This window comes from Martes martes (assembly GCF_963455335.1).
Source record: "Martes martes genome assembly, chromosome: 7".
In the NCBI taxonomy this organism is placed as follows: Eukaryota; Metazoa; Chordata; class Mammalia; order Carnivora; family Mustelidae; genus Martes; species Martes martes.
Window position 1 is genome coordinate 79,953,050 of NC_137894.1, and position 16,441 is coordinate 79,969,490.

Genomic DNA, 16,441 nt, shown 5'->3' on the forward strand with positions numbered 1-16,441 from the left:
GAGTTGTCTTTATTATGACTATCTATTACAGTAGATCAAAAGAAATCCTTGGTAACCCTCTCAGTTTTAAAATATTGTCTGGTTAACGCCTTGTTAAGAATGTGAACCTGAGGGGCACCTAGGTGGCTCAGTCGATTGGGTGTCTGTCAGCCTTTGGCTCAGGTCATGATCGAGCCCCATGTCGGGCCCCTTGTTCAGAGGGTAACCTGCTTCTGCCACTCCCTCTGTGCTCTCTCTCTCTCACAAATCTGATAGGTCCAGCTCCAATGCCTACCTTGTACTCTTAAGTACTGATAAGGGCAGGCAGAAAGATAAGAACCAAGGTCCCTGATGTTTTTTAAGAAACTGCCATGCCTGTTCAGGACTTCCTGTCTCTGGGGCATCTTTTAGATGACAGAACAAGTCCTTGTGTTTTAAATCCGCTGTCAGACTGACTTTTCTGTTATATGCAGCCAAATGTAATATTAGATGATACACTCATCAATACCAAATCAGACTTATAAGTAAGCAATTTAATCACTCTGCAAAACTTAAGTCATTAAAAATTGTCAGTAGTGGGATGCCTGGGTGGCTCAGGAGTTAAATGTCTGCCTTCTGCTCAGGTCATGATCCCAGGGAGCCCGCATCAGGCTCCCTGCTCAGTGGAGAGCCTGCTTCTCCCCCTCCCACTTCCCCTGCTTGTGTTTCCCCTCTCGCTGTATCTCTCTCTGTCAAATAAATTTTAAAAAATCTTAAAAAAAAAAGAGAGAGAAAGAAAAAAATTGTCAGTAGTTATGGGGTACTTGGTGGCTTCATTGGTGGAGCATAAAACTCCAGATTTCTGGGTTGCAAATTCAAGCCCCCAACACTGGGTGTAGAGATTACTTAAAGAAAACTTAAAAAAATTGTCAGTTGTTCTTCCATGTACACTGATAAACACTCATAGCTAAAGTAAATAGTCAACCAGTATAAGGGATTTTTTTCTCCCCTTCCAGGATTTTGTTAAAATTCTCATTTTCCCAAGGAAAACCTTAGCTACTAACAAAATCCAAGCTAACATGTAGAGGTGGATAAAAGGACTTAAAGCCATACCTAGAGAGGTTTCGTTTGTACTATACACAAAACATTATCAGAACAACATAGACATGTAAGAATACTTTTAAAAAGTAATGCTAATTAATTTGATTATAATAATATGATGAATTTTGTATTATAGGTTAACATTCACCTTCTGCACTTCGTCTTTTCTCCTTGACATGTTCCTGAGCTGCACAGATAATCTGTCTTACCACTTCAAGTGAAGCCAACTGAATAGAAGGTGATTCTCGGGTCAAAATTACTCGATGTAGTACATTCAACAACTCGATGCCCAAGTCCTATCGTAGAAAACATTTAGGAGAAACTGTATTGGAAATAACATACTTTCTTTTTAAAAAATACCAATATTAAATGCCATGGAAACATTAAAAAAGAGAATATTAACAAATTGATCACAAAAATTAAAGGTGTAGGTACAATAATGTTAGTAACACTTGTTCTACTTTAAATTGACTCCAGATAGGGGCGCCTGGGTGGCTCAGTGGGTTAAAGCCTCTGCCTTCGGCTCAGGTCATGATTCCAGGGTTCTGGGATCGAGCCCCGCATCGGGCTCTCTGCTCAGCAGGGAGCCTGCTTCCCTTCCTCTCTCTTTGCCTGCCTCTCTGCCTACTTATGATCTATCTCTCTGTCAAACAAATAAATAAAATCTTTATAAAATAAATAAATAAATAAATAAATAGACTCCAGATTGGTTTCTGTCCCATCCTGTAGGACATGGTATTATGACAAAAGACTGTTTTCACACAGGTCCTAAAATGGGAAAATGGAAAGGGAAACTTCTAAAGCAAGGTGAGAAATCTGGCTAGAAGAATACAAGCACCGTCGTGTAGACTTCCAGATCTGTATTGAGGTTTTCTCATAATAACAAAGAATGATAGAGAAGGAAAACATTAAAAAGTGGTAAGTTAATAAGCATAAAATGGATATCCCTCTAAAGGATAAAACACACTGGGGTGCTTCAGTGCCTCAGTCAGTTAAGCGTCTGCCTTGGGCTCAGGTTATGATCTCAGAGCCTGGGATCGAGCCCCATGTCAGGATCCTTGCTCAGTGGGGAGTCTGCTTGTCTCTCTCCCTCTGCCCCTCACCCCACTTGTGTGTGCTCAGTCACTTTCTCTCTCTCTCAAATAAATAAATTTAAAAATCTTAAAAAAATAAAAGAATAGGGGCGCCTGGGTGGCTCAGTGGGTTAAAGCCGCTGCCTTCGGCTCGGGTCATGATCCCAGCGTCCCGGGATCGAGCCCCGCATTGGGCTCTCTGCTCAGCAGGGAGCCTGCTTCCTCCCTTCTCTCTGTGCCTGCCTCTCTGCCTACTTGTAATCTGTCTGTCAAATAAATAAATAAAATCTTAAAAAAAAAATAAAAGAATAAAATGCACTGGACAAACAGTCTCTCATTTTCTGCTTTTCTAGTGCTTAATCTGGTAGCTTCCTTTCATCTCTGAAAATAACAGAGAAAATCCGTCATTATTGTGCTTGTTTTTTTTTTTTTTTTTAAATATTTTTATTCATTTATTTGACAGAGAAAGATCACAGTAGACAGAGAGTCAGGCAGAGAGAGAGAGAGGCAAGCAGGCTCCCTGCTGAGCAGAGAGCCCGATGCGGGACTCGATCCCAAGACCCTGAGATCATGACCTGAGCCAAAGGCAGCGGCTTAACCCACTGAGCCACCCAGGTGCCCCGTGCTTGTTTTAATATGCCAAATAAACAAGACAAAATGCTCAGAATTTATTCAAGTATAATCCAAGTCAGGGAAGATGCTCTTTAGTAATTTAAACCTAATAAACAAAAGTGTTAACAGGTTAAATTACAGTCTACCTAGAGAGAAAATCAGTAGTTCTTAGGAAAGAAGTTAAAGGAAATGCCATGCTTTCACAGTGATCCTATTATCACAGTCACGACTGGGTCAAGATATTAGTGTCTGACCATCTATAGGCTAGCCAGTAATGTCTTTAAAAACCAGGAAGGAGAACTCAACCAACAGGAATACTCTGTAATAGACATAACTACATAAACCAAGTAGATTCTCTCTTGGGGAAATGGAATAGAAGATACAGATATATACAAAGAACAGGGCGCACTGAAGCAGAAAAATACAAAGAAGGAATTCTACATTTAACTAGTAGCTACTCTTCTGGCCACTTCAATACAGTGCCTTCCCCTCATTGCTGAGAGTTCGACTGAAAAGCTGCTACACTGAGTGGTAGTTAGCAGCAGAAATCAGTGTGGCAGAAGCAGACACACAAAGTGGCAGTCAGAGGCATGACTGCTCCTGGGTCTGCCTGGTTGCTGACAGCATTCCAGTTCTGACAGATGAAGTCACACAGCAGTTTAGTTTTCTTTTTCTTCTCTGTGTTCATTTTCTGTTTGCTGTAGTAACCTGAACATGTTATTATTTCTGTTCCTTGAAAACCACAGAAGCCTAACAAAAAAACAAGAAATCACCTGATCACTGCCAATTTTAGACCTGGGCCAAGGAACATCTAGAAGGGCCTGTAATGCATGTAAACAAGCAGTAATGCTTTCCATGGTTGCATCTGAGCGTAAGGAACATAGAAATTCCACGCTGATTCCTGTGGAAAACAGAAAAAAAGGAGGCTTCTTTGAGATTCTTAGTTTATGAAGTAAGGAATTCATTTTATACTTAGAAAAGACATACAAATAAGCTTAGCAAAAAGGTAAAGTAAACCACATTGCATTTAAGACTAAACTATTAAGTAATAAAGCAAGTCTCTTAGTTGTTTTTAAAATCCGCATGTACATAGAGAATAATCTCAAACAGGTTTGAGCACTACTGCATAGGTGCTATGAAATAGTTCAAAAATGCAAAAAATTAGAAAAAATTGTATAGAGAACTTAATGTGGAGAGTTTTTTATTTAAAAAAAAATTTTTTTTTAAGGAGGACCCACGCAGGGCTTTAACTCATGACCCTGAGATTAAGAATCGCTCTACCAACTGAGCCAGCCAGGTGCCCCAACATGTAGAATTCTATAACTTTATTCTTACTAAAATTTATTGAGTGATTCTCATGGATCAAGCACTGTATCTTTACATATACCATTTCATTTCATTCTCACAATACTTGAGGAAGGAGGTATTTTTTTTTATATTTTTATTTTTAAGTAATCTTAACATCCAATATGGGGCTCGAACTTAACAACCCTGAGATCAAAAGTCCCATGCTCCATGGTATTATTAACCCTCTTTCTGAGAGGGAGATGAGCACATACAGCTTAAGTTATTTAATTTGCTCAAGCTCAGTTACAATGGTGTACTGCAAGAATTTGAACTGAGGTAGTCAAACTGCACAGCCTATGTTCATAGTAACTGCCATCCTTCATTCTGCAAGTTTGTTTTTAAAAAACTCTTGTCTCAAGGCAAATGGAAACAAAGTTTAATATACTCAAGGATATAGGAAATGTGGTCATGTCTGGCCTGAGAAGGAGTAATAACAGAAATTCTGTGAACCATAAACCTTACTTAATTTAATCATTTATCTTTGTAACGCTTACATTTCATTTAATCAATAATTTCTTCATAGATGATGATCTAATGGGTTGTTTTCCAAGAACTAGGTAAAATATGAAAAACACTTCTTTCATTTATTCTAGAAACTCTATTTTAGGAAGATTTTTCACTTTAAAAATGAAGTTCCAGGAAAGCCAAGGAATGGGTTAAACTTTGTAACCTAAAAATCTCATCTCCTTGACCTTAAATATTTTCTTGCAATTTTGTACCTTTGAGTATACTTTTCTGAACCTTGCAATCCTTGAGACGCAGGTAGGAGATTGGGGGGAGGGGCATGCAGGTGGACCTCATCTTCAGTATATTGGTATTTTTTAATATAGAGAGAAAGAAATCTAAAAAATTTATAGACATCACACGAATCTTCAAAAAACTGTGGAAAAAACTAGGATTGTCTCATAATTTCTATAATTCATTCAACATGATGTTGAAGCCAGCTTGTAATGGGATTCCAGAAATCTGCATTTTTGTAAAATGTATGTAAGTTTACTCAGTTATGTCAAGTTTATCACTAACACCTAACAAAGAAAGATGGGCAGTAAGGCATGACTCAAGAAAAACTCTGTAGGGTTAGGAGCTTGTTAGCTCTTTTACTGACCTAAAATAAGATGGAATCTATCAGTGCAGACATCCTCAGGGGACTTTACCCTTGCCCCAGATGATGAACCTTGACACATGGAAGTTGGTGTTACAGGTCTTGAGAGATGAGATGCTCCTTCATCCGGGTCAGCAACAACAAAGCCTGTGCTGGTAAGCCACAATGCTGTAGCATGCAGGATAAGTGCCCAGGAGTTGTAATAATGCAATTTTGCATTTTCACTAGTTTCTGCTGTGTAGAAAGCACCACCTACAAGAAAGTGGAAGCAGTTTCAGGAGGAATAAAAGAGATTAGCTCCAATTACATTTTCTCTCTTCTGTGTTACAAGATTAACAGACCATTCGCATCATCCCAGAAGTTCCTTTAAGGAATTGACGTGATGTGTGTTTGAAACAAACACTGATACCCACTAAGCCACCCAGGTGCCCCCATACCATTAATTCTTATCCCTCCTTCTGTAATCACTTTTCCTCAAGTTACTGTGACTCACTCCTACAACAGATGTTTGTATTCATAAATAATATGTGTTATTTTGTGTTTAAAGGCACCATATTGTATGTAACCTTTTTGAATTTGTTTTTTCACCTAACTTTATGTTTCTGAGAGTAACTTATGTTGATCTGTATTTGTTATTCACTAGTAGCTGACATACCATGCCAATAAATCAACTTATTTCCATTTTGATGCTACTGAAAGGTATTTTATTTATTTATTTATTTTTAAAGATTTTATTTATTTATTTATTTGACAGACACACATTGCAAGTAGGCAGAGAGGCAAGCAGAGAGAGAGAGAGGAGGAAGCAGGCTCCCCGCTGAGCAGACAGCCCGATGTGGGGCTCGATCCCAGGACCCTGAGATCATGACCTGAGCTGACGGCAGAGGCTTTAACCCACTGAGCCACCCAGGCACCCTACTGAAAGGTATTTTAGACACTCCTATCTCTCTCTGTATAATTCCAGTTAAAATTCTAATAGAAGCAGACAGGCTGACCTGAAATTCATATCAAAGAAAAAAAAAAAGCATTTTTGAATAACATGAATAAAAATGGCTATCCAAATATCCAATCCATAAAATGCAGATTAATAACTGACAACAAAATTAGATGCCTATCCCATTCCACACACACAAAATCTAGCTAAACTAAGCCCAAACTGTAAAGTATAAAACTGTAATGATTCTAGGTTTTTATGATCTTAAAAAAACAACAATAACAACAAAAAAAACCTTATCAGGTATTACACAAAACCACAAACCATAAACGAATGAGTACACTAATTTTAGAAAGATAAAAGTTATAAGCTATAGACTTGGGAGACACACAATCACAAAAGAAGAATACTGGGGCACCTGGGTGGCTCAGTGGGTTAAGCCTCTGCCTTCAGCTCAGATCATTATTTCAGGGTCCTGGGATCAAGCTCCGCATTGGGCTCTCTGCTCAGCGGGGAGCCTGCTTCTCCCTCCTCTCTCTGCCTGCCTCTCTGCCTACTTGTGATCTCTCTTTTAAATAAATAAAATCTTTTAAACAAAAAACAAAAAAGAATACTAAAATTAGATAAGGGATTAACAAATCAGTAAAATCATGACAAATACCAAGTAGAAAATGGACAAGGATTACGAGTAGGTGACTGATGGAAGAAACTTAGCCCATAAACCCAGGTAAAAAGGGTTTCAATCAACAAAATAACAAAATAAAACAATGAAAAACTATTTCATATCTACCTAATGGATAGAAATTATTAAGTACAACAACACATAATGGTAGAAAATCTAGTGAAACAGAAACATGCTGTTGGTGGGCATCTAAGTTGTTACAACTGCTTGGAGAACAATTTGGCAGTACCCTGTGAGGTAAGATGTGCATGTCTTATTACCTAGCAGGTAAACTTCAGGGTATTTACCCTGAAGCAATTCTCACATGCTTAATCTATAAATGGAAATTACTTGCAAAAACATAAATTTTGAAAAGTTAATGATTGTCACTCTAGGAATTATGTACATATTTTACAACTTCTTACCTTCAACAGGAAGTTGGGAAGCAAATTCTGAAGGCAACGTTAAGAGAGCAAAATCCTGAAGCGCAGCAAGCCAGAGCCTACTCAGTGTGCCCAGGTCTGCGTGGACTAAGTCAAGCAGGCCATCTGACGAATATGACTCATTTCTGACACTGTCTTCTGAATAAGTGGTAGTCTTCAAAGGCTGTCTGTGACTTTTATGTCTTTCTACAGCAATTATGTAGACCTGTTATAGGGATAATTTGTAAATAGGAAGATCTTGTACCCATTAATAAGGTGCTATATTTTTATCTTGCCGAGGAGATAGACTTCACCTTTGAGCATAATGGACTCCAAATGCACTCTGATACCAGGAAGGTTACATACCCATATAACCACACAGACAAACTGGGGCAGACAAACATAATGTATAATGAGATGCATTATGGAGAGTAAATACTTGACAAATATGCTGCCATTCTGCACTTTTATATCCCTTGACAGCAATAACTACATGATCACAACATTCTTCTCACTAAGCTTAGCTATAGCCCTATAATCCACCTCAACATATGGATTCAGGTGCCCACTTCTGAACTGCAGTAAGCTAAAATATGGAAACTATTTTCTTTCCAAGTTACTACCAAATCACTACAAAAAGTTTACATAAACAGATTGAACATGGACTGTTTATAGGACTATAGCATGTGAAAGTATTCAACACAGAATATAGCATGTACTACCCCTCTATCTACACTCTAATATCCAAAAAACACTGAAAAGTAATTATAATCTGGTGGCAAACTTGACTGAATTTATATGAGGCGTTTTATGTCTCTGTTCAACATAGTGTGAATATTCAAACATTTTACTACAGATATATTAATTACAGATTCTACAGTATTGCTGCAATTTCCTGGAAGGATACCTGGAATATGCACTGTATTACCTTTTTTTTTTTTTTTTAAGAGATTTTATTCATTCATTTGACAGAGAGAGAGAGACATCGAGAGAGGGACCACAACCACGGGGAGTGGGAGGGGGAGAAGCAGGCTTCCTGCTGAGCAGGGAGCCAGATGCAGGGCTCAATCCCAGGACTCTGAGATTACGACCTGAGTCAAAGGCAGATGCCTAACGACTGAGCCACCCAGGCGCCCCGAATATGTACTGTATTACTTTTCAAAAATTCCCCAAATTCTGAATTCCAAATAAATCTGGCTCTAAGGAATTTTAGAAAGCAGATTATGGACCTCAATTACACACAACCTGTTGGTCAGTCCTTTTTTTTTTTTTTTTTTTAAAGATTTTATTTATTTATTTGAAGACAGAGATCACAAGAAGGCAGAGAGGCAGGCAGAGAGAGGAGGAAGCAGGCTCCCCGCTGAGCAGAGAGCCCGATGTGGGGCTCGATCCCAGGACCCTGGGATCATGACCTGAGCCGAAGACAGAGGCTTTAACCCACTGAGCCACCCAGGCGCCCCGCTGTTGGTCAGTCTTAAGGAAGAGCCCAGAGATTCAAATGAAAAGAACACTATATAAGTAGAGAATTATTTACAAAATTGGTTACAGAGATTAGAAAATTTGTTTACTAAAAGCAAATGTTTAAAAGCATACAAAGTTGACTATTGAAGATCATTAGTTCCAGCTATTAAATCTAGGCAGAACTACTTCCTTTTTTTTTTTTTTTTAAAGATTCTATTTATTTGAGAGAGAGAGAGAAAATGAGAATGAGAGAGGGAGAGAGCACATGCGTGTGTGCGCATGAGAAAGGGGAGGGTCAGAGGGAGAAGCAGACTCGCCGCCAAGCAGGGAGCCCTATTCAGGACTTGATCCTGGGACTCCAGGATCATGACTCGAGCAAAAGGCAGTCGCTTAACCAACTGAGCCACCCAGGTGCCCCCAGAACTACTTTCTAACCAAGGTTGGTCAAACCCAAGTAGTGGCAAAAATAGACTCTAATCTTCAGGTTTTAATTTGCTTTAATGAAGGAAATGCTTTCTTACATATTGGTTAATTTTCTCAGTTGCAATTTGAGACTATATATCTTTATTAAAATGATATATGAACTGAGGGTGGCCAAGTGTGGGAACTGTCAAAGCCCCAAAGTGGGTATATATGAATGCATTATATTATTCTACTTTCATATATGTTTACATTCTCAAAGTAAACTTTTCCTGATTAGAAAAGTAGATAAAGTTAATCATTTCCCTATAATATTTCATTAATTTTGGAAAAGGAAATAACTATTATTTAACATTCAAAAGCCATTCTATGAAAGAACGCTGGAAAAAACACTCAAGTATGTATACAGAACTGAGAGAACATACAAGCAAACCCACATTTCCAAAATTCAGATTTCAATAAAAGTTGATTTCTGGTTAGTCTCTCTGGCTCATGGCTGCCCCTGCTTAAAGTAGCAGATAACAGACAGGAAAGAATATTATAGAATGCTTGGCTACAAAAAAAAAAAAAAAAAAAAAATCAGGGGGCGCTTGGGTGGCTCAGTGTTAAGTCGCTGCCTTCAGCTCAGGTCATGATCCCAGGGTCCTGGGATCAAGCCCCACATTGGGCTCCCTGCTCAGTGGAGAACCTGCTTCTCCCTCTCCCTCTGCCTGCTGCTCAGCCTACTAGTGCTTTCTCTCTCTATTGCTCTATCAAATAAATAAATAAATAAAATCTTAAAAAAAAAATCAATGAGCATACAAAGAAATCTCACATTGAAAGTCTTTTTGCTAACCTTAAAAACAGACTTAGTTCTGTTTTAAGTAGTTAATTTCAGTTTATAGCCTATGGTATTTATTAACAACTTCTAAAGTTCCAGGAGGGCCACCTGGGTGGCTCAGTGGGTTAAAGCCTCTGCCTTCGGCTTGGGTCATGATCCCAGGGTCCTGGGATTGAGCCCCGAATCAGGCTCTGCTCAGCGGAGGAGCCTGCTTCCTCCTCTCTCTCTCTCTGCCTGCCACTCTGCCTACTTGTGATCTCTGTCTGTCAAATAAATAAATAAAATCTCAAAAATAAAATAAAATAAAATAAAATAAAATTCCAGTTATAAATGGAGAAGCACTAACCTCTGCCCAGGCTTTCAGCACGGCTAAGATCTCCATAGTAGAAGCACTTTCATTATATAAGTGACTCAGAGCCTCTTTTCCAGCCTGTATTTTTGTTAATGATGAAACAAGCAACTGATGGACTCTCCGGAGATCATTAAGGTCACTGACAACTCCACTTGCTATCCAAGCACTGCAAACCTGGTTTTTAAGAACATCAAAAGTTACATCTAAAAATTATAGATACCTCCCCTTTGTGAGCTCAGCAGAGCTAACCATATCTCAGGAATCTAGACACTGAAATCATCTTCTTCTCAGGAAACCCAATAGATGCTCCTGATAATGCCAGTCAAAAGCCAGCATTTCAAAAGGGAATGAAGTCTACGGTTGAGCAAGGAAACCAGTGCTACTAAGTATAAAAATCAAAGAGTTTCAGATGTTATTAATACGGAGAAATGAAGCCATGAAAGGTACCACTTTCATAAATGTTTGGATTAATATTTGAATTAAATCTTCAATCTTATTTCATATTACTATTTTAAAAGCAGAGACTGTATGGTTAATTAGTTTGACTGTTGAAAGATAAAGAACTTAACATTTAAAACCCCAATGAAGAAAAAAAAAAAACCCCAATGAAGATTTTATTTTGAAAATAAGATATTGAAAGTATTTTAAAACAAAGCATCATTAATAATTCTCCAAAGCAAACAGTTTGCTAAATTATCGGAGGCTGTTTGGTTTTCTTGGATGTCACAGTATTTCTTTTTCTAGAGAAAATTAATTTTTCCTCTTCCTCTATTTATTCAGTTCCTGTCTCATTTCACAAGATTTTAATGTCTTAAAAGCAAGAACACAAATAATGAAGTGATAATAAATCAGAGATTCAGCACATTTATTTATTTATTTGAGAGAGAGAGCAAGAGAGAGTGCATGGGGGCGGGGAGAGGGAGAGAGAGTCTTAAGCAGACTCCATGCTGAGTGCAGCGGCTGAAGTATGGCTCAGTCTCATGACCCTGAATCATGAATCATGACTGGAGCCAAAACCAACAGCTGGATGCTTAACAAACTGTTCCACCCAGGTGCCTTAGGTACAACATTTAATACAGTTCTTTGAATATTCAAGGTACCAAACATATCCTAGATACAAGTGAATAAAATAAAGTTGAAAGAACAGACTAAATTTAGTTTATTCCATTATGTTTATAAATAATTCAATTCAAGCCAGTTCTGCTTTTAATTTTTGCAGGTCATTTAGGGTTGGATACTGAGTGCCTGACAATCAATCCTAAAAAAATAACTTTAAAATTATCTATTATAGTGGCTCTTATGGGCATCTGGGTGGCTCAGTGGGTTAAGCTTCTGACTCGGGTTCAGGTCATGATCTCAGTGTCCTGAGACTGACCCCATGTAGGGTTCACCACTAAGTGGGGAGTCTGCTTCTCCCTCTCCCTCTGCCCTCCCTTCCCCCTGCTCATGATCACTTGTGTTCTTTCTCTCAAATAAATAAAATCTTTAAAAACGGAACAATTAGATATTATAATGGCTTAGATACATGAAAAAATGCTCAGTCTTACTTGAAACATAAATCTAAAACTAAACTATTCGAAGATACCCTTTTCATCCCATCATATAGACAAACACCTAAAAGTTTGACAACTTACAGTGTTGTTAAGACTGTGGGACAACAGGTATTTGCATACAATGCTGGGAGGAGTTTAAATTGATAAACCCCAACAATATATTCTTTAAACCAGAAATTCAATCTTGCAGAATTTACCTCACAAATACACTTGTACCCAGTAAAGTGACCTGTACGGAAATTCATTTACTGCAGCAATCTTTCTAATAGCAAAAGATAAAAAAAAACCATACATCCATCACTGGTTAAATAAATTATGACATATCCAAAAATAGATTACCATGTAGCTACATGAAAGGAAGGGAAAATTCTCTAAATTTAAAAGTAAAGGAAAAGGAACAGCTGAGATTAATGGTTAGACAACTATAATGTAGAACACCTAGTATCAAATATTAACTGAAGAATTGCCTCCTAAGAGAGGGTTTTACTTTTTAAACTTTGTTTAATTAATTAATAAAGATTTTATTTATTAGAGAGATTGGAAAAGATTGAGCGAACAAGTGGGAGAAGGGGCAGAGGGAAATGCAGACTCCCTGTGGAGCAGGGAGCCTGACGCTACACTCGATCTCAGGACCCTGGGATCATGACCTGAGCTGAAGGCAGATACTTAAACGACTGAGCCACCCAGGCATCCAATCTTTGTCTTTTTAACCATTTACCTGACATGCTTTGGCAGTGACATCAGGTGGCGTCTCTGAAGTGAAGGCTGGCCTAAGTGCCGCTCCTACCTGGCAATAAATGATATGAAATATCAAGCATCAATAAGTAAGTTAGCACAAACTCTTTCTCTTTCGAGTATTATTTTAAAATTATTTGTTTATAATAGGTATTCCAGATCCCTGCTGTTTCTGCCTGTTCAATGTATCTTCTTTTAGATAGGAGCACCTCATTTTTCCTTTGGAGAACCTTCTCTTTCACCCACTTTTTGCCCATGTTGTTGTTAAGGAGCTGACAGCACTGCCTGACTCCAGGGACCCAAGGTCTCCTAAAGATGTCTGCTGGGAGTACCGGCACAGAAGTACCATCTCTTTTTAAGACTGGGTGCTAAGAGCCATCTTGATAATAGTTAGAGCAAACTCGAGAATAAAGCCAATGTAGAAAAGAAAGCAGAACCAACTGAAATTCTTTTTTTTTTTTTAAGATTTTTTTTTTTTAAATTTATTTGACAGACAGAGATCCCAAGTAGGCAAAGAGGCAGGCAGAGAGAGAGGAGGAAGCAGGCTCCCTTCAGAGCAGAGCCCGATGCAGGAGCTCGATCCCAGGACCCTGGGATCATGACCCGAGCCGAAGACAGAGGCTTAACCCACTGAGCCACCCAGGTACCCCACAACTGAGATTCTTGAAAACAACTCTCCTTTTCAGCTTAAGTGAGCTGTAATTATATTTCTATCATTTGCAATTTTTTTTTAAAGATTTTATTTATTTATTTGACAGGCAGAGATCACAAGGAGGCAGAGAGGCAGGCAGAGAGAGAGAGAGAGGTGGAAGCAGGCTCCCTGCTGAGCAGAGAGCCCAACGTGGGGCTCGATCCCAGGACCCTGGGATCATGACCTGAGCCGAAGACAGAGGTTTTAACCCACTGAGCCACCCAGGCGCCCCTCATTTGCAATTTTTTTAAAGAAAGTTCTACACCCAATGTAGGGCTTGAACTCAACCCTGAGATCAAGAGGCTCATGCTTTACCAGCTGAGTCAGGTAGGCACCCCTCATTTGCAATTTTACGAGGGCTAAAAATATAAGACAGCTGCCCTTAAGCTGAATTGTAATATTTCATTCTAATATGGTAGTTCTACGTAACTCCTATTCCTTCCTTTTGTTTTCTCCCAGAGCATACATGAACATTTCCCGCTAGGAAAATCTGATGGAGAAAGCTAACTAACCGGTGAACTCCTCCTGTCTCCCTAACTGCTAACTGACAGAAGCTGCCTCTGAATCATAAGGAGAGGTAGGAAAGGATGAATGATGCTGGAGGATTACATGTGATGATTCTGTTATCTTCCTTGTTCTTCCTACATTGCTCAATGCGCCAGTGAAACATCAGTTAAAAAGATTACAGAATCAGTAATAGGAGCCTGAATTCTTTTCTAAGCTGAGAAAAAAAAAGGTTACATTTATTCTAGGAGTGATGATTTTAAGATAAAACATGCACACAGCCTAAATGGAATATTAAGTAATGATTTTGTGTTATCTTAATATTCAGATATTTTGTAAAGATTTTAATTAGCAATGTTCTTTATCCCCAAATTACCAAGAAGGTTTTAATTATTAACCTGTAACCTTACAAAGGACCTGTTTTATGTACCACTTTGTTTTTACTTAAGATTTCTTCTTCAAACATAATTTTCTATAAACTGATTATATGGGTGATATATTAGCAGAGACATATACTCATTTACATTTTAAAAAGTGAATGCCAGTTAGTTTCACAGACTTTTATCCCGGGTGTTCTTTTTTGTTTTGTTTTGTTTTAATCCCAGGTGTTTAAAAATAAAATTCTCTAACAGAAAGTGCTTACATTGGCTTGATACTGTTCCAGAATCACATGACCTGGAAACTCTGGTTCTGGAATAGATGCAAATCGCCGAATAACAACTAACAGTGTTTCAAGGCCAGAAAGACGGAGCTGGTCACTGTGATCCGTGGCAGCCATAAAGGCCATGCGAATTAAGTCAGCAAGATGTAGCACCAAAAAGTCATCTACAAGATTAAACAAATCTAATCAAGAAAAAGCATACATTGAAACTAAGATTTACATTAAGTGATCATTTCTTTTCCTTATAATTTCAGACTTTTCTAGACTTTCTTAAATACCTCTGATTTGATTTACTATTTTGCTGTACTGTTTGTTAAATACAGACCTCAAAGCTGGATTTGCTGCACTACTGCAAATGATCACACACAAAAAACTCCCAAGGCAAACAATTACGCAGCTTTAAAAAACCAGACACAAAATTAGCATCCTTTAAAGGAGTGCTAACAGTACCTTCAATAAAAACTTTTTTCAGACTTTCTGATAAAAGCATGTTAGAAGGTATTTAGGAAACTTTGGGTTTTGATGAATTAGGCAGTAATTAAATGGCATAACAGTAATTATGTCAAGTTGAAGCTGAAAAGACTTAAATGTTCCTTTTGCAAAACATAGTTTTATGTGGTTCTTTATATGGACTAGATTATATTATTTCTGTATGTCTTAGTACACATACAAATGATAGGAATATAAAAAATATTTGTAGCTATAAAATTATAAATGAGAATTCCTTTCATTCCTACAATTCATTCTTTGGTATAATAATTCTACTGGGGAGAGACATAGGACAATCACTTAACAATATTCCAACAATAAAATGTTCAGGGGTACAACTAATCTTTACTTAAAATAAACCTGGGACTAGTTTTAATAAGAATGTTACAGATCACAATGAAGAAACCAACTCATCTTAGTGCCACTTACAATTTTAATTGGGAAGAAAGGAATCAGTAAGCATCCATGATATACTAATTTTTTACCCATCAGTATCTAGAATGGTGCTTATCACAAATAATGAGATTCAGTAAACACCTGCTTGAAAAATCATTAAAACAGAGATACCTAATTCATATTCCCACACTGGCAATAGCAACATTTTGCTACATAATCTTTTTGTTTGGTAAAAAATTTATCTATAGCATTTAGATACATGCACTGTGTCTTTGAATTTAATGTGCTTAAGTAAATTTTGAAAATTAGACATCAAGCCATAGCATGTACACATACCCCCTTTAGACACAAACAATAAAACTCAAGAATAAAAGGTCAAAATGGCCTTGCAAGCAGGTTTACTTTACATTGTGATAGGCTCTAATGTTTTCTGGGTAATATTCACAAAACTAAAATAATCTATAAGCAAAATTACTGTGAGTTGTGATTATACATGTACTACTCAAGAACATGATTATTTTCTATAAATTTAAGTCATGCACAAGTCAATTAAACAAATGTGAATGACAATTTAAGAAGCTAAATCACTGAAATGTGTATAAACATTAAAACTATGCTAGCTTTATAGCTTATACAAATATTATAGTCAAATTTCATAACTGATTTGGAAGAATACAAACTACTTTCTAGTTTTACTTCTTTAATTAATATTAAAAACATAAGCAGCATTTCTATGGATATCCTTTGGTCTTTTCATTTTTATGCTACTTACTTCTTGAATCCCTTTTTCTCATTTCTTGTGCTAAAGCAATGTCAAAATGTGCGCTGTGTGCATTCTCACACTGGTTAATTATCCTACAGACACATTCGGCAGCAAAGACTCTAGTAGCCCAACGGGGATTGGTAAATGGATATGATTTGTCGTCATTTCTGGTGGTCAGAACTGAGGCATCATCCCCTTTATCTCCTTCTTCTTCTTGCATTGTATCCACACAAGTTACAGTTGTAAAATCTTTTACCAAGGGAGAATACATGTAATTAAAATCAAATGTAAGATACATTTACAAAGGAACACAAATGACTTCAAATTCACACTATTTGTTGATCAATCATACATCTTTAACAATGTAAAATAATCACGTAAAATGT

At 37.5% G+C, this 16,441-nt stretch overlaps 1 protein-coding gene across 1 annotated transcript in view; it reads right to left on the reverse strand.

The window, feature by feature from the left end:
* Window positions 1-16,441, reverse strand: part of HEATR5A (HEAT repeat containing 5A) — a 111,441-nt gene that overhangs the window by 17,861 nt on the left and 77,139 nt on the right. Inside the window, exons 25-32 of the mRNA XM_080809056.1 lie at window positions 16,065-16,304; window positions 14,390-14,571; window positions 12,535-12,603; window positions 10,258-10,437; window positions 7,214-7,436; window positions 5,197-5,445; window positions 3,518-3,645; window positions 1,208-1,355 (exon numbers count right to left, since the gene is read on the reverse strand). Coding sequence (XP_080665182.1) covers window positions 1,208-1,355; window positions 3,518-3,645; window positions 5,197-5,445; window positions 7,214-7,436; window positions 10,258-10,437; window positions 12,535-12,603; window positions 14,390-14,571; window positions 16,065-16,304 — 1,419 coding nt within the window. The remainder of the gene's footprint in view (window positions 1-1,207; window positions 1,356-3,517; window positions 3,646-5,196; window positions 5,446-7,213; window positions 7,437-10,257; window positions 10,438-12,534; window positions 12,604-14,389; window positions 14,572-16,064; window positions 16,305-16,441) is intronic.